At 40.5% G+C, this 22407-nt stretch overlaps 1 protein-coding gene across 28 annotated transcripts in view; it reads right to left on the minus strand.

Moving 5' to 3' along the window:
• The window catches only part of ASPH (aspartate beta-hydroxylase), a 240199-nt gene that overhangs the window by 162351 nt on the left and 55441 nt on the right, over positions 1 to 22407 (minus strand). For 14 of the 28 annotated variants that reach the window (XR_011389110.2, XM_089335296.1, XM_089335293.1 and 11 more), the window contains one exon: positions 2694 to 2822. Coding sequence is in view for 26 of the 28 variants with exons in the window: in XM_089335296.1 (XP_089191422.1) it covers positions 2694 to 2822 (129 nt within the window). In the remaining 2 variants the exon portion in view is untranslated. Of the gene's footprint in view, positions 1 to 2693; positions 2823 to 11739; positions 14081 to 16342; positions 16385 to 22407 lie in introns of those variants that run through there. The other 14 variants (XR_016235683.1, XM_089335288.1, XM_089335286.1 and 11 more) reach the window with 2 other exon arrangements.

Raw genomic sequence — 22407 nt, forward strand, 5'->3', positions numbered from 1 at the left:
GTCAGCAGCACAGATACCCTGGCTGATGAGAGGGCGGAGGGTGGTCAGGGTTGGCTGACCACTCCCAGACCTCAGGAAGTGTGAGCAGATGAGGTGTCACTGTAACTGGCCATCCTTTCAGCTTTGCAGAACCATATCCGACAGATCCATAGATTCAGATGAATGCGAATCACAAAAGTGAACATTAATGATGACATTCTGACACAGTGCTTTATCAGATTAGCACCAACTGCAACACCACATAACAAACAAGATGCTGTAATTACATTGACCCTGATATTCCTAACAAATATAATCTGCATCTAGTGAATAATACAAGTGCTCGTCTTGGCATCACAAATGCTGTCCTGTGAAATAATGCCAATGACATCAGTTATGTCAAAGAGCTCATTTTCAACAAAAATGTAAAAAAAAAAAATTGAACTTCAGGAAGGGAAGTTTAAATGTGCTATCTGCGGTGTTAATCATGCTACAAAATCATTTCAAAAGCACAAGAATGCCTTGTATTTTTAGAGATGCTTGTTTCACTAACTAATTGCATTCGTCCTCAGTCTCACAATGTCCGCGAGAGCTGCTTAACTGCATTGTCAGTTTCACAACTGCTGAAAGCCCTACCCAGGAGAAGTTACTATCCTGGAGGGCAGAGGACTTTGCTCCTCCTCTTAACCCTGTGGTGGACAACACAGATTTCCACTGGCTTTGAACTCCATGACTTCCCAAAGGTTTTCCTCTCTCCTGAGGGGAACAGAGGCAGAAGCCGAACTGCAACTGGCTGAGGAAGAAATGGACAAGCAGGTAGAAAAGCAGGCACACATTCGTCTTTCAGACATGTGACTGTTACAGTGAGGACAAGGAATGAGTGGCAGACAGAAAGAAATGCAGAGGTCACAAGGTGTTTATAGCATTTTTAGGGGAGTTATGTAACCATATTTACACAATGGGTGGATGGAGTTAGAGAAAAGAGAGAAAATAAAGACTTAGATAAGAGAAAGGTTCACAAGGCAACATTTAAAGCAAAATGAGTATTACCAAGAAGTTGAAGGAATATGGGTTCAGAATAACCAGTGTATTAAGGGTAATATTTTAAAAGAAAGGGAAAGCAAATAGCATATTTCAGATTAGGTATCATTTTATATAAACAAAATGTCTAAATCAAAAATTTATTTAGTACAAAATATGATCCGTTGGGCTGAATCCAAGTTCTAAAAAAACTTAAGAAAAAATTCGCTTTGTCTAGAGCCATGGTATGATCATAGCAATTTTACAAGTATAAGAAGAAGACAGTAAGGATAATGAACATAAAAAAATAACAAAAACTCTGAGCAACTTATTGATCTTTTAAGAAAAGATTTTATGGGCCCAGCTCTGTGGTGTAGCAGGCTAAGCCTCTGCCTGTGGCACTGGGATCCTGTATGGGTGTCAGTTCATGTCTCAGCTACATCTTTTTCGATCCAGTTCCCTGCTATGACCTTGGAAAGCAGTAGAAGATGGCCCAAGTGCTTGGGCCCCTGCACCTGTGTGGGAGACCCAGAAGAAGCTCTTGGCTCCTGGCTTCAGATGGGCCCAGCTCTAGCTATTGTGGCCATTTCGAAAGTGAACCAGAGGATGGAAGACCTTTGTCTCTCCCTCTCTCTGTAATCCAACTCTCAAATAAATAAATAATTTAAAAGAGAATATCTTTTAAGAAAGAAAAGGAAAATCAAATATTTTTATCATCTGTACACCATTTGGACCTGGCACTTTAGCAACCAGTAAATATGTAGTGCCATACCTAACTGCGCCAATAGGTGGCAGAATAAAACCAAATTTACTGAGAACCATGTAAGTGAAAAATATTCAGAAATAAAGCTTTATGAAATGATAGTAATGGGTTAAAATTTCATATTCTAATTTATTAAACTATCTAAGAATTCTTCAACCTATAGTTTATAGTGATTACAGAGATACTTGAATTGATTTATGAATCCTTGCAGGTATAATTACAGCCAATCACAGGGAGATCTCGGACATCTTCCAATGTAGCAGGGGGACCCTCGTAAAAAGACTGCAGGGGCAGATGTTTAACTCAATGGTTAACATGCCTGTGTCCCACATCCATATGCCTGGGTTCAATTCCTGGATCAGGCTCCAGATGCCTGGGTTCAATTCCTGGATCAAGCTCCAGATTCCAGCTTCCCACCCACACAGACCCTGGGAGTTGGTTTCCTATCAGCCACATGGGAAACCTAGGTTGTGTTGGCCACTGTAGGTGTCTGAGGAGTGAACCAGTAAATGGAAGTGAGCTTCCTCTGTCTCCTTGACTCTCAAATAAACAAAATTTTCAAATTGTTTTAAAATACCAGGAACCTACTAGACCTACTCTACTAAGTCATGGGGTAAATGATGACAACACTGGTTTAGTGCCTGTTTTTATTTCCACCATAATACAGTATAGCAGTGCTGGAATTGGAATCAAGAAACACAGCATTTAGCTTATGATGTCCCTAACTGTGATCCTGCACTGAAGGACAACATTCTGTGCCTTAGATTCCTGATCCCCAAAAGAGCATCCTGGACAAACTTTCACTAGAAAAAAACAAGTATACTCTACAATTTCAGAAGAGAAGAAAATGTAGTAGGCTGTTCTGCAGACAGCAAAGGAGGAGCAGTGCCAGGTGAAGGTGTACCCTGGTGAGACATCCAGCAAGACTCACCTGCCCCCAGGGGACCCGGCTCCACCAGCACATCCTGGGGCTCATCCAGCTCATCTTGCAGTTCCGTATCCTCTGACGGGATCCTCCGCTCTGAAGCAAATCTTTCTTTAGCAGATCTTTCTTTAAGTCCTGCATTTTTTATTCACAAGGTTAACTTAAGCTTACTTACTTTTTTGATATGTTACATCAGGAAAAATAATATTCTCAAGCATTTAACCAGCTGTGCACACATAATTGATAGTTTTCAATGCATAAATATTGAAGTGGGAAAATGCTTCAACTTCATATGAGTCTTTAAAATCTTGTCTAAATTCGCCTTTCATTCAGAAGTAATCAGAAAAGCTATTGTTTAAATGTTCACAAATCTCTAAAATATACAACCTAAACATGCCAGAAACAGCTCCTTGTGTGTTCAAGCTAACTCTTAAGCCCTAGACTCAGACCTCAGCAATGAGAACAGCCAAGATACACTTTAACTTTGGTACTCATGTGCACTTCATATTTTAATTTACATACAATTTATTCTTCTTGAAAAACTACAAATAGAGAAGAAAGCATATGAAAATAATTATGATCTTCTAATGGTGACACCTCCAAGTAATCTTATAACAGTTAAAAGATTTTTTAAAAATTCCTTTTTAAAAGTCAATCCCAAAGAAAATTAAGACATCAGGATAAATTAATGAAAATGGATTGTAAAGGCAACATCAATCTGAAATATGTTATGCTAACTTCTTTGATATTTTACACGTGCCAAATTAAAATATATCCTCAATTAAATGCACCTACTTAGAAAATCAAGCAAGGGTCAAGGGTCTGATTTCATTTACTGCCTCCAGGGTTCCTCAGGACCTGAGGGGCTATCACTACAGGGAGTGTTGTGCATGGTGGCAGACTAGTGCAAAGAGGTCAAGACAGACCCAAGAGGTTATTTTCCAACTTCAGGTACCTTTGTACAGCACTTAACGAACATATGCTATTGCAGTCTGGAAATTTCTCATTTCAATTGCTTTTGTTCTTTTTATTGTATGTATTTTCCCCTAAAATTCTCTTTCCTTTCATTGACAAAAACACCCACCCAAGTTCCTCTTAGAATTTTGACACTGAGACAGGAAACAGCCCCCAACCCCAACCCTGCATCACTTTTATTTCCTCTACTGATTTCCAACCGTGCTTCCACATAAAACCTACCAAACACTCATGATATAGTTGTCTTCTACATCTAAGTGTAAATCTAATTAGAAAATTAGTTGCAAAAGGAGCCTACACAATTACCCACAGGTCCTAACTGTAGTTCAGTTTCTCCAGTAGGGGGTGGGGATGATGCCATCTTACACCACATTTCAAATTTAAACACAGGGCTGAGAACTCCTCTGCACTTTGCTACTGAAATACTCCATTCTAACACCCCTCTACTGTCAATGGGACATGGTTGCAACTGTTCACTGCCAAGTTCTGCTGAACGAACTGGCTGAAGCTTAAGAGCCTACAGGATCATGCACTTGATCTTGCATTTGAGGACCCCAGCAACACCGGGCATGCAGAGGGTGACTCAGAGCAGACCACACCCATCGTTGTGGCCACTGTGCTAGTCCACACGGATGCAGCAGTTCCCTGAGGGCCCAGGCTCCTAAGCAGCACCAGAGTGGCTTTGGGCTATACAGTCTAGCAAGGGGAGTCACATTAATTTCTCTCGAACTATTTCCCAGAGATCATTTGGCTGCCCCAGAATTCACCATTTCAGTGTCATGAGCCTAATTTGCCTGGGACAATTCCAGCTTGGTTTCTGTTTGTTTTTGTCCTAGAATAATTATTCACTCTCAGAAGTACCTCAGTGGTGATGAAAACTCAGTGTTACCCCTCACTAGCTTCATACATAGTAGGTTTTCAAACAGTGCTCCACAGTACACCAGCACCTCAACAGTTCCCCATCAAATGATAAGAATTCCAACTGCCTGAAAACCCTATTGCTACCACATTTGGAGAAAGTTTTCATCTGGGAAAAAAAGTTCTATGCTAAAAGGTTTGAAGACTACTAGTACGCTGATATTCGGACATACAATGCTCCTAATAGTTGGCTTTTGCTAACTCAATTGGGAGTTGTCTTTAAAACTGAAATTGTAAATCATATGAGAAACATTACAGCAAAAGACAAAGGCATCTAATGGGAGAAAAGATTGAGCTGTTTTCCATCCAAAGTAGCAGTTGAATTATAAATTCATTAATACCTGTTCACAGCTATTTCCAGAGGTGAACTCAGCACAAAAACAATACGGTAAGTTTCAAAGATACTGGGATCAGAATGCATTGCCCTCCTTGTATCCCTACAAACTCATTAAAAGTTAACAAGAACACACTCTGCACTAGAAGTGCTTTAAAGAATCAGCCCTGCAAGCTTTTATGCTAGTGTTCCACCCTCACGAACCCTTCCCCCAATTTTTTTCCACCCAAGCTGCTTTTGGTTCATAAGATTTAAGGCTAAAAGTAAAAACTAAACAACAGAACTAATTCATAAGGCCAACTCAGTCAACAAAAGGTTTCCCAAGTGGATTTATTATGAAGTACACATAGCAAAGAAATAAAGTAGCAGTGACATAAACATTCATTATTACACTAGGAACTGAGATTCATCAGTGTTCATATTCCTGGGCTGCATATATCAAGACATCAACTCACAATAGCGTCAGCAAGAAGGAAAGTCCTCTGATGTTACAAGATGGTGGTGGCAGCGCTAGGTTCATGCTCAAGCCAGCTGGGCTTCCTCTGGGCTTCTCTTCTGGACAAGAGGATGTGCAGAAGCGAAAGGATCAACTCTTGCTCTGCTCTTCTTAGGCTGGAGGACATCTTTTCTAGAAGTTCCCGGCAGTCTTCCCTTTTGGCTTTAGTCCTCAGAACGAGACCTGCTTCCACTTGTAAGCTGGCGAGACCATCAGGATGGCCCTACATAGCTGCCATGGACGTTAGTGCTGAATGAGCATGGCAAGTCCATCGTAATGACCATGATGCGATTTTGAAAATAAATCAATTCCCTTCGAGCACACCTTGTTTTTAGTTCTTTAGCTAAATGTGGAAATCTGTTTCGAAAATTTACACTTAATAACCACTTAACTTTCCTCCAATTTTAACTAAGACTGGAAGTTAGAAAATAGATAAAATCAGGCACTCGTGGATCACTTGACACAATTACCGTAGCCCAGAATTAGCTTACTTTATTCACTGTTGTGCAGATACATAACAGGAAAGAATGAACATATTCCCTCCATAAACACAATAAGAATGGCTTTTATTAAATTGCACACTGCATTCATTCGACAAACACTTATTCAGCAACTATTAATGTAAGGCAATGTCCGACAGTAAACATACAGTAGTCCTACATTCCACAGGGAGATAGCAATTTAAAAGAGAAGAAACATAAACTATTTTGAAATCAGACAGAAACAGATGGCATGGAGACAACGCAGCTCAAAGGTGGTAGGCAAACAAGGAGGGGCTCAGTCAACTGGGGAGACTCACTAATAACCTCTGAACAGATCCTAGAGGAAACCAAGGCTGTGGTATGAGACTCACAGGGGGAAAGAGGCGCCCTGGTGAAGGAACAGCACAAAATCCCTCACCTGGGAATGTGCTGGCTTAGAAGGTGCAGGGTGGGTGATGCAGCAGGAGACCCCGGGGAGTGAGTGCCAGGAAGGCCCAAGGACTGTGGGCCTCGAGAGGACGTTGATGTTGCACCTGACACACTTCTAAGAATTATATGCAAGCTGCTCCCTCAATGAAATCTGGGGAAGAGTATAAGCAGGAATTTGTTTCATAGGATTTTCATACAAATAGCCCATAAAAACTAAAACAATTTAATAAAACAAAAAATTAACTCAATTTTAGTTTACAATTCACTGGTATACAGGCTGAAGAAAAATTTTCTTGCCAATTCAGGTTACTCCAGTTGCCATTATTCATGATAGGTAAGTGCTTAGGATTGCCATTGCTTCACATGCAGTCACAGTAGAAATCAGTCCACCCCACAATGAACACTAGCAGGTACACTGAACTTGGGAAACATTTTGGAAAGTCAATACTCTAGAAAGGCATGCATACCAGTTGACCATGCTAATCTCTGTTGCTTCTGGCTTGTAAAATTAGTGAATTCAGGTTTTAGTAAGTACAGCAATATCAGCTCCAGAACTCAGAAAAATTCTGAGACTACCAGGAAGTAAATATTCCACCATGACAAACACCGAGAGCTATTCCAGATTCAAAGTATCTTGACGTGACCCAGGATGGATACACAGATTTCAGAAAGGAGATGATGAAAAGTCACACAAAAAAGTTACACTGCTGAAAAGGTTTCTAAGAACTTGCCAGGTTTCTGGACAAATGAAGGAACTCCACAAAGAATGGAAGGAGTGGCCTCACTTAACAATGGGCAAAATTCAGTTAAAGCTCACACAACACAACAGTGAGAAGGAACTTAGGCACTCAGGCATAGAATTGCACCTCAAGCACACTACCACTGCTACCACTTGAGTTACAACAAATACAGAAAAAGAAAATAAAACAGTTCCTGTTATAATATTTTTAAGGATTAAATGAGATATTTAAAAAGCAATAAATATTATCTTTATACATTATTATAGTTATATGAAAATATGATATTTTGGCATTCATGTATCTTTTTCCTTTATTTCTTCTACACAAATTTATCACACTCACCTCCCCCATGCATACACGGTAACATGAACAGAGCTGTAGGCAACTTCCAAATTGTTAAAATATATGGCAATTACTGGACAGTCTTTTAGGTTTTCCTTTTTTAAAAATTTAAACATTTTCTTCTACCATTCTTCAACAGTGTACACAGACCTGGAGTATTTTTAAAGGCTCCGTTTGCCATATTTCCCATTCAAGTCTATCACTGTCACTTACGCAGGTAGGTACTAGAAGTCAATTCAGTCTGGCAGCAGAACCCAAGGATGAAGTAGGGTGATGAGTGTGGTAACTGAGGCATGCAGATGCAGCCCCCTGGAGTGTCGGGGACATCTGAGTGCAGACATGACCACCAGGCTGGGTCCTAAAGGAGGTGCAGAGGAGCCCAGCACACAGAGCTGGGCAGAGGGAGTAGCAGGTGGTACTGGCTAAAGTTGTTTTGAAAACAAACTCTGTGATCTGGCTGCTTTTAGTGCAGATGAAGAACTGTGCATAAGCACTGTGTTAGCTTGCTCTACACCTCTCCATTCACCCCACTTCTTTTGAGAACAGTACAGCAGTTTTCTTCTGTGGAATGATTTTCTTTCATTCAACAGTTTTAACAAGTGGACACTTGCATGACCCAGGCCTTGTGATCCACACCCCCATAAGAATTAAGAATGAAAGATGAGCATGTGGGGCTCTGCCTCCAAGGAAGCCAGCACTCTGATAGAGTCCAGAGTGGACAGAGGGCTTCAGAGCACCGCTTGCCTTCCTAGATCAGTAAAACTCAATGACAATCTGGGCTTTACAACTACATGAGGCAATCAATGTCTTCTCCACATAAGCTAATTTGAATGGATTTAACACAAGTTTCCAAAAGGTTCTGGGGAATACCTGGAAGTAAATCTGTTAAATATGCTCCTAATTTCCTGAGAAAGTCAGATGTCTTTTTCCATAGAAACAGTTACATGGAAACTGGCAGGACCGGGGTTTAGGGACCAAATGGACTTTTGCACACTGGAGTATAAAACCTCTGAAAACCACCAACTTGATTCTATGGGAATATGTGTTTTGAATACAAACAAACTTAAAAATTTTTTTTCATAAGTTGGCTGGTTATGAAACTTCTCCATGTTTCCCTATACTTACGATTAGAGTTTGCAATGTCTTAAATGTCATTCGAGCCCTTAGATTTCCTAACGTGTGTTTCCATGGTGTGCAGTGTTCTCTAAAGTTAACCATTCCTATGGCTTTAGGCCTGGTTAAGATTTATAAGTACTTTCATTTGCTCTATCATCTCAGGAGAACAGATCCACATCCAGTATATCCACTTCACAGATAAATTTGTTCCAAAGGACAAGGAAGGGAGGTAGACCTCACAACCTGTTGACAAAGGTAGAGGTAGCGATTCCAATTTTAGTGATTCCAATTTCTTAGCCATTTAATTACCATTATTGTGTTGAGGCAAAAGGGAAGTTGAGGCATCATGAAGTGCCAGTTGCTCATAGATATGCAGCATCAGGTGCATCTTACAGACATCTTGAGTGACAGGTGTTAATGTCTGCATAAAAATGACAGAAACCACCAACTCCAACATACACTTTACAGCGAAATATTCTGAGTAACCAAATCTAAATAACCAAAGATATGAGGAGGGGAAGGAATATTTGAGGACAAAAAAGAAAGGAAGCAAAGTCACGAGACATAGCTTAAACCATCAGACACATTTCACAGATGACTAAGTCACAGTTATCTTAAAACACATAAAATTAAAAGTCATACTTTCTGGGGCCGGCGCCGCGGCTCACTAGGCTAATCCTCCGCCTAGCGGCACCGGCACACCGGGTTCTAGTCCCGGTCGGGGCGCCGGATTCAATCCTGGTTGCCCCTCTTCCAGGCCAGCCCTCTGCTGTGGCCAGGGAGTGCAGTGGAGGATGGCCCAGGTGCTTGGGCCCTGCACCCCATGGGAGACCAGGAAAAAGCACCTGGCTCCTGGCTCCTGCCATCGGATCGGAGCGGTGCGCTGGCCGCGGCGCGCCGGCCGCAGCGCGCCGGCCGCGCCGGCCATTGGAGGGTGAACCAACGGCAAAAGGAAGACCTTTCTCTCTGTCTCTCTCTCTCACTGTCCACTCTGCCTGTCAAAAAAAAAAAAAAAGTCATACTTTCTGACTTCCACTCTTTTTAACAGAACTATTTCTAGAGATAATATTTATTATCCAAGAAATCATTATGAGAACCTCTAAATAGTACAAAGTCTGATCAATGAACTCTACACTTCTTTAATTCAAGTCATTCTCCCCAGTATTCATGTAGACTGATTTACATCTATTTCTCTACCAGTCTCTCTCCTCACTGTTTAATGTTCACAGGATCATCTGTACACAACACAAGCCATCCATAAAGTAAAACTGAAAATCCTGTGTAAGAAAGGGAAGGGAGAGGGGAGTCTGACCTAATGATTAGACCTTGCCTGGGTTTGCTGCTAGATCTGGCTCTTGCTAAAGCAGATCCTGGGAGGCAGTGGTGATGGCTCAAGTAATTGGGTTCCTGCCACCCACATGAAGACTTGGATTGAGCTCCTGGCTCCTTCCTTCAGCATGCTCCAGTCAGCTGTTGTGGGCATTTGGGGAGTGAACCAATGGACAGGAATAGTCTTTCTCTCTCAAATGAATAAATAATGAATATTTTTAAAAGGTAGAATTTCAAGAAGTTGATTATAAGTCCTATTAGAAATAATTAAGATTCATGAAGATTCATGCACAAAGTAAAGGAAAACACAAAGGTTAGACAAGAAAGAAAAAAAAAAAAAGATGCTCTAAAGAAATTGATACAAATCAATGATATCAAAGAAAGTGATGTGAACAGTAACAGATAAAAAAGATTCTCAACAAAGCTTACAGGTGATTAACCATTTTCATAAGTCTAATGACCTTCATGGCAATTAGGCTATTCAAATGTGAAATGTTATCATAAGGTTTAAGGGAAATTGTGATAACACAATTTTTCAAAATTCAAAGTATTATACTGTAAATTAAAACAAAACATTGTTGATATAAGGAAATAAACTTATATTCTGAATATTTAATTTTTACTTCTCAGGTTTTCCTCAAAATTTCTTCTGAGTCCCTACTATTACTATTACAAAATTTTTGTCTTTGTCATCAGTTGGCTTATTTTAAAAGAATAACCTTTCTGGTTTTAATTATAATTAGGTAACAATGCAAACTGAATAACAGAGAAATATCTTCCTAGAGAATACAAGGTAGTGTAAAACTAAGACGCAAACATGTTTTTGACTCATTAATCAGGATGAAAGTTTACCTCCTACTAAGTTTTTAGTTGAATCTTAAGTGCCAATGCAGTTTGTGTGTCCTCAATTTCAAATGAATTGTTTAAGCCTTTTATTTACTGAAGAAAAAAAAAAAGTGGGGGAGGGGGAGAAAAAGAAAATGGAAAGAAGAAACCAATCAGGTTCTTGATCTCAAGTGCTCCTGAAATATTCTGAAACATTCAAACAGAGATGTTTTGATTCTTGTCCTGATAGGCAAAGGAAATGATGAAACCGTAAGGTTTCAAAGTGTTTGACTGAACAACAGATAATACCTATGTGCTCATGCCGATCAGGGTATTCTAAAATGTCTTCACTCATTTGCTTAGACTTAGGACTTATCTACTTTCTGCTCCATAGCCTGTCTTTCAAATACCATGATGAAAACTACTCAAATTGCCCTCATTAAATATAATTCTCTGCTCTAATGTGAGAAAAAAAAAAGCCTGTAAAAAGAGAGAGTAGCTCTGAAAATTTCACCCATAAATAAAATCAACCCATTTATCTCAGCAGCAAGATCAAAGATCAGGATGAATTTTGAAAATTTTGTGGTTTGTATACGTGTGGTGTGAATCGGTTTTGCTCTGCTGTTCCATCCATTTCTCAGTCACCGTCTCCCTCTTCTTGTCCCAGGAACCCTTCTTCTGCAGTTTGGGTTGTCACCCACTCAATCTCCACCACCAGAACAAGGCTGGGAAGTCTAACTCCCCAGCTAACATAAGGGTCATGGGCACTCACCAGGCCTAACCAGGCCAGGCAGAATTCTTGACTTCTCCACTATGGCACTCCCAGAAAACCGCCTCCTTACAGGAGGGTGGAGAAGCTGGAAAGATATGGCTGGTGCTGAGAATGTCCTGTTCAGGAAGTGGTAGAATCTCCATACACAGTAAAGCCGGGCAGAAGCCAGCAGAGCCAACACTTGGGAAGAGAGCTAAGGAGCAAGAGAGTTCTGATTACAGGGCTGGACTTCGGATCTATTTGCCTGAGGTCAGGACCCCTGTGTTTGTCAACCAAAGGAGCCATAAAACTTACTTCCGATTCACTGTTTTATTGGAATCAATAATAACAACAGCAAAATCCTGACTGGTCACGAATGTTACAATTTGAGCCTGAGTTTTTACCCAATAAAACAACAGGATTAGATTAGATGAAGGTATTGGGTTACATATTCTCTAGGATTTCCAGTTTGAATTCTATTGTGTAAGTTGGATTTGTCAACCATGTCTAAATATTTGATTTCAGTCAGTAAAAGGTGTACAGTGCTATTAAGTAATACTTGAAATTTACTCATTTTTGCTTAAATACCTTTGATGAGGTCAAAAACTGGATCTTTAAGCTCTTCATAGAAAACATTAAAAGCTATTTTATAAAAATAAAATATTTGGGGCATTTTCAATTCTGTTATAATAAACAGGTTGCTCTCAATGTCAGCTGCATTTCACGTCACAATTAAAAACTTCATGCACAGGGCCGGCACCACGGCTCAATAGGCTAATCCTCCACCTAGCGGCGCCGGCACACCGGGTTCTAGTCCCGGTCGGGGCGCCGGATTCTGTCCCGGTTGCCCCTCTTCCAGGTCAGCTCTCTGTTATGGCCCGGGAGTGCAGTGGAGGATGGCCCAAGTCCTTGGGCCCTGCACCCCATGGGAGACCAGGAGAAGCACCTGGCTCCAGCCTTCAGATCAGCGCAGTGCGCAGGCCGCAGCGTGCCGGCCGCGGCGGCCATTAGAGGGTGAACCAATGGCAAAGGAAGACCCTCTGTCTCTCACTGTCCACTCTGCCTGTCAAAAAAAAAAAAAAAAAAAAAAAAAAAAAAAAAAAAAACTTCATGCACAAACACTAAAACCACTTGCAGAAATACACTTCTTAGTGAAATTTCACTTATTACATGTTTTCAATGAGCTGAATTCTGATCTCTATTTAGATCTCAAATTTTCAATTATTAAGAAATGATAAAAAATTATGATACAAATATGAAATATAGATTCTATACAAGAATAACAATGAAAAAATGGTGATATAAAATGTAAGGATGCCCTAATTTGAAATAATTAAAGCCTTTCTATAACTATACTGTGTCTGTAAAGATACCACGAATAAAGTGTTCTGAAATTGTGCTTATAAATAGAATTTTCTCTTGTATTCATGACTACATTCAGGTTTCTCAGATCAGTGTATCTGGCTCATGGTAAATATTTGTTGGAGGACAGAGAGAAGGGAGGGAAGTGGTCACAAAGGGAAGAATAGTTGAGGAGCAGTGAGGAGTGAGGTGGCATACAGGGGTGGGAAAAGAGGTAAAGGAGACAGAAAGAGACTGAGGGAGAAGAGATCAGACTTAAAAGAGGTGGAGTGGGCAGGGAGAGAACCCAGGAAATGCAAGAGGAAGTGGGGCCTTGAAAGAACAGGAGGAGCCAGGGTCTGGAGGAATGGGGGAAGAGGGAGGAGGCCATAAGCAGGTTGGTGGGTTGGGGTTCATAAACAGGGTGGGTTTGTGGGGTGCCCACAAAAGAGCTGGGGAGGGGAGGAGAGAGGGAGGGAGGAAAAGAGGCAGAAGTAGAAAAGCAAAGGAGGAAGGGACACAAAGGGCCAGCAGAAAGAAGTTGCCTTTCCTGTCCACAGGAACATTCAGCAAACCTGGAAGTCATGGGCAGAGACACAACTATTTCAAACACTAATACTTTTTTCTTATTTGTTTAGCCCCGATGAAGGCATTCAAATCAATATACTAACAGATCCATTATCATTCATATTATACAACACGTGTATCAATTCATGATCAATAAATTAAAAACAAATTATTACAAATGTTGACATACATTTTAAAAGCTTCAATTTTTTAATTTAGAAGCATGAGACATTATATTTAAATTTCAAAGAATGTACCTGCTGAGCACCAATAAATACATTCCAGGACTAATTTACATGTCTTTTCCAACCTGGGCAAGGCTACCTTTTTGAGGCCCGTTTTTGCGGCCAATCACGATTAAGAATACCACCATTTCCTGGGATGACGTCAGAGCGTTAGTTCTTTCTCTTGTGGCTATTTCCCTTTGCCAAGGTTGTGAGTCTGGTAGAACTTCGGCTTTCTTTTCTGTCATCCGTGTCTCTGGGTGCCATTTTACTCGAAAGATCCTTTGTTGGTGTTGACTTTTTCCTGTTTTCCTTGGTCTTGGCACTTCCCGCTTTCTCCTTTTCTTTGCTCTTTTTGCCGGCGGGAGACTCTCTCCGGGACACATCGGAAGCAGCAATTTTCCCGCCCTTCCGGCTGTCTTCTTTTTCTTTCTTCCCCCTTTTTCGCTCCTCATGCTTGCTTTCCCTCCTTGATTCAGGTTTCTCTTTTCCCTTCTTGAGCTCTTCTTTAATGAGTTCTTTGACTTTTGAGTTTTTCAACCAAAGGAAAAAATGTTTACTGACTGCATCTCTTAATTCACAGAATAACAACTTAGTGACAAATGGTCTTTTTAGTATGCCCCCCAACACAGGAAATGTTTGCTCAAAAAGCTACTGTAATAGCTTACAAGGTGGCTAAAAAATAGATGCACAGGCCTAGAACACATCAGCTATGAAATAAGCACTAGAAAGTTGCTGTCATATTTTTTCCACCTTGGAATGTGGTATGACTTGCCTTAAAACAAGGTTAACATGCAGTGTTACCACAATGAGAACACCCAGAAAGACAGTGCTTTACACCAAGTGTTAACTCACACTTCCTAACTTAGACAATATAAGTAAAGGAACACTGGGAACATAATTGGAAATTGTTCACAATTTGTATCTGTATAAAACTTTTTGGAAATTTTTAGTTCAAACAAAAAAAATCACATGCTCAAAATAGCTGGGCTTACAATCCTTGAAAAAAGCATGCACAAATAAAAGTTAAGCATCATTTAATCATCTTAGCTAATGAAGCAAACAATTATTTCCGTGACATAAAATTTCCATATATACTACTTTAAGATCATTATCTGTGGTATTTGCTGCTTATATTCAACATTATGCAATCAGTATTCCTTTAAGTATGTTCTCCTGATAATTAATATAGAGCTACTCAAGCCAGCAGCCATGTCTTTCCCACTCAGAGGGGAGAGGGAGCAATTAAATGGAATACACAGCAAATTCCAAATCTCAGGTAAGATACTACTTTCAACATGCTTTGCATAAACTTGATAGAGTGGTTAGCAAATGCCTTGAGATTCACTTTCTTACTCTCTCATTAGGAAACCATAACAACATATTTACTGTACAAGGTAGCATTGAAGCAGAGGCAAAGAAAATGAAAGATCTCTTTAAAAATGCATGTGATATTCACGTGCCCATCACAATCACGGAAAATTCACATTGCACACCAGGTCCTCCAAAGCAAGTGCTGGTTTTCTGGTGCTCATTAAGATGCTTTACATTCTATCTTTCTAGACAGTTGTCTTGACTAACCAACAAAAATATATAGGATTTTTCATTAAGTGAATTTCCTGGTGAACAGGAAATCCTTCAGTATTCCTGAAAATCTCATCAAAATCCTATAATACAGAAGCACATTCATACAGATCAACCTCCATCTCGTCATTCTACTTCAGTGTTGTTTGTAGAGTAACAGACCTGACACTGCAAAACAGTAAAATGTGCAATGTCATCAGGATTTATTCTGTATGGTATTTTTTATAAAATTAAGTCTTTCATGTTTAATTTGCCCTTCTGGATCAGGAAATAAAATTGTCCCTTACTGGCCATGTTAACATCATCATTATTTACATACAAATAAATTTTCTTCCTAGAAATTATCCAGGTCAGAAATGCAAGTTTAAAACACATTAAAATTTCCTGATCTTAAAATACAAATCTGAAAATCACAAAGTGAAAGTCTAATCTGTTTATGTTTCACATTTTACCAAAAAACAAACTACAAGCAATGAGCCAAGCACTTGAAGACAAAAACAAAAAATCCCAAGTTTATAAAGAAAAACATGCAGTTCCCCCCAATCACCTCTACCCAAAGCACATAAATATTTACATGTAAATAAGAAAAATCATGGGGGTATACATTAAGGTTACAATACATATGTAGGTTAGCCTACATATAATGGTTTACAGGTATGGTACTTAGCAAACTAAAATATCAAACACAGCAAATTCTATACCAACATTATGCAGTGTTCTGCATTACAAATCTAAATTTTCATCTTACTGTAAACTACATGTTTGACCACACTAGCTTTTGCTGTGCTCTAAGACAGAATGTCAACAGAGCTTTTGTAGAAATGAAATCTATCACTGAATGATTCACCTTTTTTATAGTAGTACTTAAGAAAGTCAAACTAAGAAAGATTTTACATAGGAAAGAATAATATGCATGTATAAATTTAATATATATAACAAATATGACACTGGTATATACATTCTTTAAAGAATGTATGTTGAGAAAATGAAAAGCAAATGACATAAAAGATTATATGCTTATGGCAGAAAATTATTCAATGAAGTCTTGATAAAGCTAGCTATGGCTTAAAGATGTGCATATAAGATCAAAAAGCAATAATGTTTAATATTAGTAGCTGCATTTACATAACATATCCAGAAAATGTCATGCATGCTCAAGCAATAAACTTTAACTCAAGGCTAATTGGAAAAATAGAAAATACCTTTAGCCTTGGTTTTTCTCTTGGCTACCCCACCAGGTTCTTCTGTTGGTATTTATAAGATAAAAATAGGTTATGAAGAGAAAATACTAAGGGGGTTCAGAAATAAGAATCTATGCAATACTCAAAGTTACCTCTATGAAAAAAAGCATTTAAATTCACCACTTGAAAAAACACTGTAACACAGAAATATCTATTATTTATATGTCACTGTAAAGCCTTTCACTAGCACAGATAAATGCATTATAATCAACTATGATTTAGTCAATTTCATAAGGTTCCTGAGGCCTCTAACAAGCGTTTGCACTGAAACATCTAATAATCATTGGCAATGGCATCTCGCTCTTGGTTGTGGACTGCTGCCTAGGCCACAGGTACTCTATTGCAAGTACCAGGGTTGAACGACACAGGACTTTGTTTCCTTACTCAACCACCACTACCATCCAGAAAAAGAGAGTGTATTTTCACAGAATTTTAATCTTTACTATTTGAACAAGCATTCCTTTCCACACACCCCCCTGCCATGATTTCAAATTTTCTTTAAAAATAAGTGTATAAGCAACCTAAACCATTACACAGATACATATTAGCTTTATCACTCTATAAACTTTTCAACAGCTTTCTATTTCCTCTCTTGGCAAAGGAAAGTTCTGAGAATGGGTTTATTTTTGACCCCCTAGCAAACGTCAGTACTATATGCCTCCCAGTGCACTCTATTCCAATAAGGCTGTACTTAGTGTCTCATTCAATTACTCTCCCCATCTCCTGATCACATAAATGTTATTTCATATTTATGTATCAGCAGACTTTTGAGTTGGCATTTTAAGAGGCCAAGCCATTCCATATGCACATCAGGTGGAAGGTGTGGTTTTTTAGTCCGTCTCCTAGGGATGTGGGGAAGGGGTTGAGGACAGCTCCACACACAAACCATCCTCAAGAGCCAAGATCTAAGGTAGCATCAGGAGAAAGCCCCTTAGTTCTCCGACACTTATTCCTGCTGTAAACTGTGGAACTCTCAGTTTCTTGAAACCACAGTTATACTCTCACGTTTGGCATGAGGCAGTTGATGTTCAAATCATTCTCCATTCCTAAATCCTCTTCCCTTTTGCTATTCACAGCAAATTGTTTCCAGCAAATGAGGTAATGCATTTGAGAACAGCAGTTTATTTTTGCTGAAGTATCACCATCACCATTCTGGGGGAAAAGAAAGTGTTAGTTTATCTTTCTACTGACAAAGAAGGAAGGAAGGAAGGAAGGAGTATAAGCAGATAGGACTAACTGCTCCTTGTGGCTACCTCTGACTAATTATTTGATAAATGCTGAGAATCTAACCAGTGTGTGTTTAACTATTATTTTTTCACAAACCTCATTCTTTCCTAAATTCTTGTCAAAAAGTAGCATATCACCTTTCAATACAGAATGGTATCTTGGACCAATACATACCAAACTTTACTTCAGAATAAAAAAATCTCTTTTGCGGGGCTGGAGCCATGGTGCAATTGGTTCATCCTCCGCCTGTGGCACCGGCATTCCATATGGGCGCCAGGTCTAGTCCCGTCTGCTCCTCTTCCAATCCAGCTCTATGCTGTGGCCTCGGAGAGCTGTGGCCTCGGAAAGCAGTAGAAGATGGCCCAGGTTCCTTTGGCCCTTGCACCCATGTGGGAGACCGGGAAGAAGCACCTGGCTCCTAGCTTCGGATTGGCGCAGCTTTGGCCATTGTGGCCATTTAGAGAGTGAACCAACAGATGGAAGCCCCTTCTCTCTCCCTCTCTCTCTCTCTCTCTCTGCCTCTCTTTCTCTCTCTGTGTAACTCTTCCAAATAAATTAATAAATCTTTTAAATAAATCTATTATTATAATATCAACTTTTAAATACACGGGCATTGCTGAATGTATAAGGAAAATTAGCATAAAATATTAAAATATATTTTAATCCTGCTAATGTCCCCCTAATAACCACTGCATGTTTTCACCTGGTGGGCTTGTTAAAAAGCAGTGGTAAAAATCCAATTACCCACTTCTCACCCCCATGCTCAGGATACAGTTAAAAAGAAACACCTTAACGAGCCGGCGCCGCAGCTCACTTGGCTAATCCTCCACCTGTGACGCAGGCACCCAGGGTTCTAGTCCCGGTTGGGGCACCGGATTCTGTCCCGGTTGCTCCTCTTCGCTCTCTGCTGTGGCCCTGGAGTGCAGTGGAGGATGGGCCAAGTGCTTGGGCCCTGCACCCACATGGGAGACCAGGAGGAGACACCTGGCTCCTGGCTTCGGATTGGCGCAGCACACTAGCCTTAGTGGCCACTTGAAGGGTGAACCAATGGAAAAGGAAGGCCTCTCTCCCTCTCCCTGTCTAACTCTGCCTGTCCAAAAAAAAAAAAAAAAAAAAAAACCACACACACACCTTGACGAAAAGGTCAGAATTAATTTCTCTTATGAGTAGGCTAAATACTACATTAGCATCAGAAGAGTAAAATACTGAAAAACAAGCACTTTATTTAAAACATTTCCATTTGGGATACACATCTTTAAATGGTCACAAATCAGTACAGTGTACCATATAAAATACAAAGTATCATGCTAGCCAACCTTTCCTATACTTAAAAGAAATGTAGCCAAGAAATTTTCTTAATTTTTTACATGAAATGAAAAACTAATACTTGAAAGCCACTATCATATTCAGCCTCTGAAAGAAAGGCCAGGCATGAGGAAAGCACAGTCCCTGTGCTTATTAGTCAATAAAATAAAGGAGGCCCGAAAGTAACAGCCAAACAGGAGTGAGGAGCAACAAGACAATGCATTCTCTAATAGTCAAAGAGCAGCGTTAGGCAGGGAAGCAGGAACAAAAGTTGGGACATGACACTACTGAGTTATGATAGTTATTAAATATCCCGTAAAGTTCTTGGGATTGGGGCCGGCGCCATGGCTCACTAGGTTAGTCCTCTGCCTGTGGCGCCGACATCCCATGTGGGCACTGGGTTCTGGTCCCAGTTGCTCCTCTTCCAGTTCAGCTCTCTGCTGTGGCCTGGGAAGGCAGTGGAGGATGGCCCAAGTGTACCCGCATGGGAGACCAGGAGGAAGCACCTGGCTCCTGGCTTCAGATTGGCGCAGAGCCAGCCGTGGCAGCCATTTGGGGTGTGAACCAACAGAGGGAGGACCTTTCTCTCTGTCTCTCTCACTGTCTGTAACTCTACCTGTCAAACAAAAAAATGCTATAAAAAAAGTTCTTGGGATCACTGTTTTATGAGCAGTAGAACAGTCCCATTACAATGATGAGAAAATGTTGAGGAAAAAAACTAGAGTGTTCATGAGAGGCTCTCAAACCTTAGGACAGAACTGATAATACATGGAGTTTCCTAAGATTTCCAAGGAGCAGAAAAGGGGTGAGCATCTGAAGAACCTTACCTGAGTTTGCATGCCTTAAAGTAGAGGAAAAATGGGCCTGTGTGAAAGAAAAAGCTAAGGGAACGGAGCGAGGAAGGAGGCGCTGAGGTCAGAAGGCGGTGCAAGCACAGGGGAAGGCTGACTCTGGAAACTTGAAGATGCCACCTCTGGGAAAAACGTGGAGGAAACAGGGAGGGAACAAAGTGCTGAAGAATGAAGAGAGAAGACAATGAGATGGTCATCTCTGACCATCTCAAGAAAGCAGAAGGCAAAACTCATCTCTGCAGAGGAATACAGCGACCTTGGAAAACGGAAGAGCAGGGAAAAGGTCTGGGATGCCTGCTGTGAGGAACTGCTCCAGGACCACAGCAGCAGCAGCAGCACGCAGGCACATGCATCTCTAATCTCTAATCTCTAATCTCCAAAAGTGTTGTGAAGCCCAGTGGTGGAGAAAATGGTCCATGGTAACCCAGGGCTGCTGACAAGTAGAGGCAAAGAAAGAAACAATTTTGGGAGCCCTAGAAAATGGCCTCGGAGATAGCTCCTCTATCCTTTCTAATTCTTGACAGAATTAAAATCTTAACATTTGTATCTACAGTTGATAGGAACTCTCCCTATGGTGTCAAAAATCAACAAGCATGTCCTATTTTTCTCCTTGTATCTCTTACAGTAGCCAATACCTAGGGGGTTTAAAAAGAAAAAAGGAACAATTTCATCAAACAATGGAACTGATGACAATACAATAGCTCTTTACAAATAGATTCTAAGTAGTATGGAGAAAACTCTATCAATTAGAGCTCAAAAAGAAGCACTTTGGTATTCTGTAATCTATTTGGACAGAAGTTGATTTTACTGATGGAATCTTGATTTAAAGTATTAGGATATGCTTAAAGTCAAAGAGAATGGCAAAATAGTAATCACCATATTATTCACTTTCTGCTCATCCTTATTCTGGTGCTTTTAAAGGGTATTATTGTTAACCCTGGTCACTCTTTGGGAATTCTTACACAGAAATTTGAAAACAGCAGGTCTTTTATTCTTTCCTTAAGAATACTGCTTATGGGGTCAGCATTGTGGTGCAGTGAGTTAAGCATCCCATGTAAGAGACAATTCAAGTCCCAGCTGCTCCACTTCCAATCCAGGTACCTGCTAATACACCTGGGAAAACAGCAAACGATGCCCCAAGTGCTTGGGCCCTGTCACCCACAAAGGAGACAAGGATAGAGTTCCTGGCTTCTAGCTTCAACCTGGCCCAGTCCCAGCGATTGCAGCCATTTGGGGAGTGAACTGGCAGGTGAAAATTCTCTTTCTCTCTCTCTTACTTTCCCCTTCTTCCTCTCGGTAACTCTGCCTTTCAAATAAATAAATATACTTTTTTAAAAAGACGATTGCTTAAAGTTAATTTATGCTAGTTTGGCAACTGCCTCAGAGTCACTATGCCCAACTTGTTTTCAAAATGAGATGGACTTTATGAAATTCAAATGTGTGAGTCATGAAGCCAGCAGTTTGACCCGTGGCCCCACCACATGCAGTAGACAACAACTTTAGAAAACCAGCTACATCACAAGTGTTAGGAAACTGGCGCAGTTGGCGCATGGCCCAGCTACCTGAGCCAGGCTCCACCCCCATCCTAATGGGATTGGCTGCTCCTGCTTCCCTGCCCGCCCTCAGGCAAAGTTTTAAAAGGGCCTGTTCCTGAACACGTGCTCTCTTGCCCCTTCTCTCTCGGCCCCTTCTCTCCTGCTCTCTCTCGGTTCCTCTCTCTAGCCTCCTCCTCTGGTCTCTTGGCTCTGCTCTCCTCTCTCCTCTTCTCTGCTCTCTCTTCTCTCCTTGCTAGCTCCTCTCCTCTCTGTTTCTCTCTCTTATACTCTGTCTCTCCCTTTTTCCTTCGCCGCCCCTTCACTCCGGTCTGTAGGTTGTTCCCCAATAAACCCTTTCCCTTACTCCGGTGTCCAGTGTGCTTTGCGACGGCTAACATTAAGATATAACAAGTACCTAGTGATCTGTCACAGACTTTCAGACCCTTGCATCTAGAATTGGTCAGCTGGTATCACTAACACTCAGGATTTCAGTCACTCCCACAGTCACTGGTTGTTGAGACTTTGGGCCTTCATTTCTTCCTCCTTCTCATTCTGGAACATCATGATCTTTTCACCATTGACTTCATGGAGCAGAAACAGGTCCCAAGTGTCCAAGTATTGGTCCTGTCAGCTTGGCAGGCTGCAGCTCCACAACCAATGTGTAATCTTGGTTAAATGCACACCAGGACACTACACCAGCTTCCTTTTCATGTCTACATAGATAATGTAACAATAATCTTACAGGTATTTTTGGAAAGAATATTACAGGCCTACCAACCCTCTACACATGAGTAGGGAATGGAGGATCAAAACACAAGAGAATTGGAAGATGAAAAGAGGAAGAAGGTTTTATATCCAGAGACTAAGAGTATGAATGAAGATACAAGTACAAATATCCCAGTGGGAAGATCACTTGAAGACCTTTGTTAGCACAGGCTGGTCTGTTGTATGAACTTCAAAATATTATTTCTCTAGCAGAAAATATGTCCAATTTCATCATGTATTTCAGCTGGTTGTGAAAACAGACGCTAACAGTATTTTTATGGTTCAATGAGAAATTCCTGGAGCTCTCTTGATCATCAGGACTAAGGTCAGCATATGATAAAAT

The sequence above is a fragment of the Oryctolagus cuniculus genome, chromosome 6, assembly GCF_051225735.1.
Source record: "Oryctolagus cuniculus isolate XC-2025 breed Fujian yellow rabbit chromosome 6, ASM5122573v1, whole genome shotgun sequence".
NCBI classification, from domain to species: domain Eukaryota; kingdom Metazoa; phylum Chordata; class Mammalia; order Lagomorpha; family Leporidae; genus Oryctolagus; species Oryctolagus cuniculus.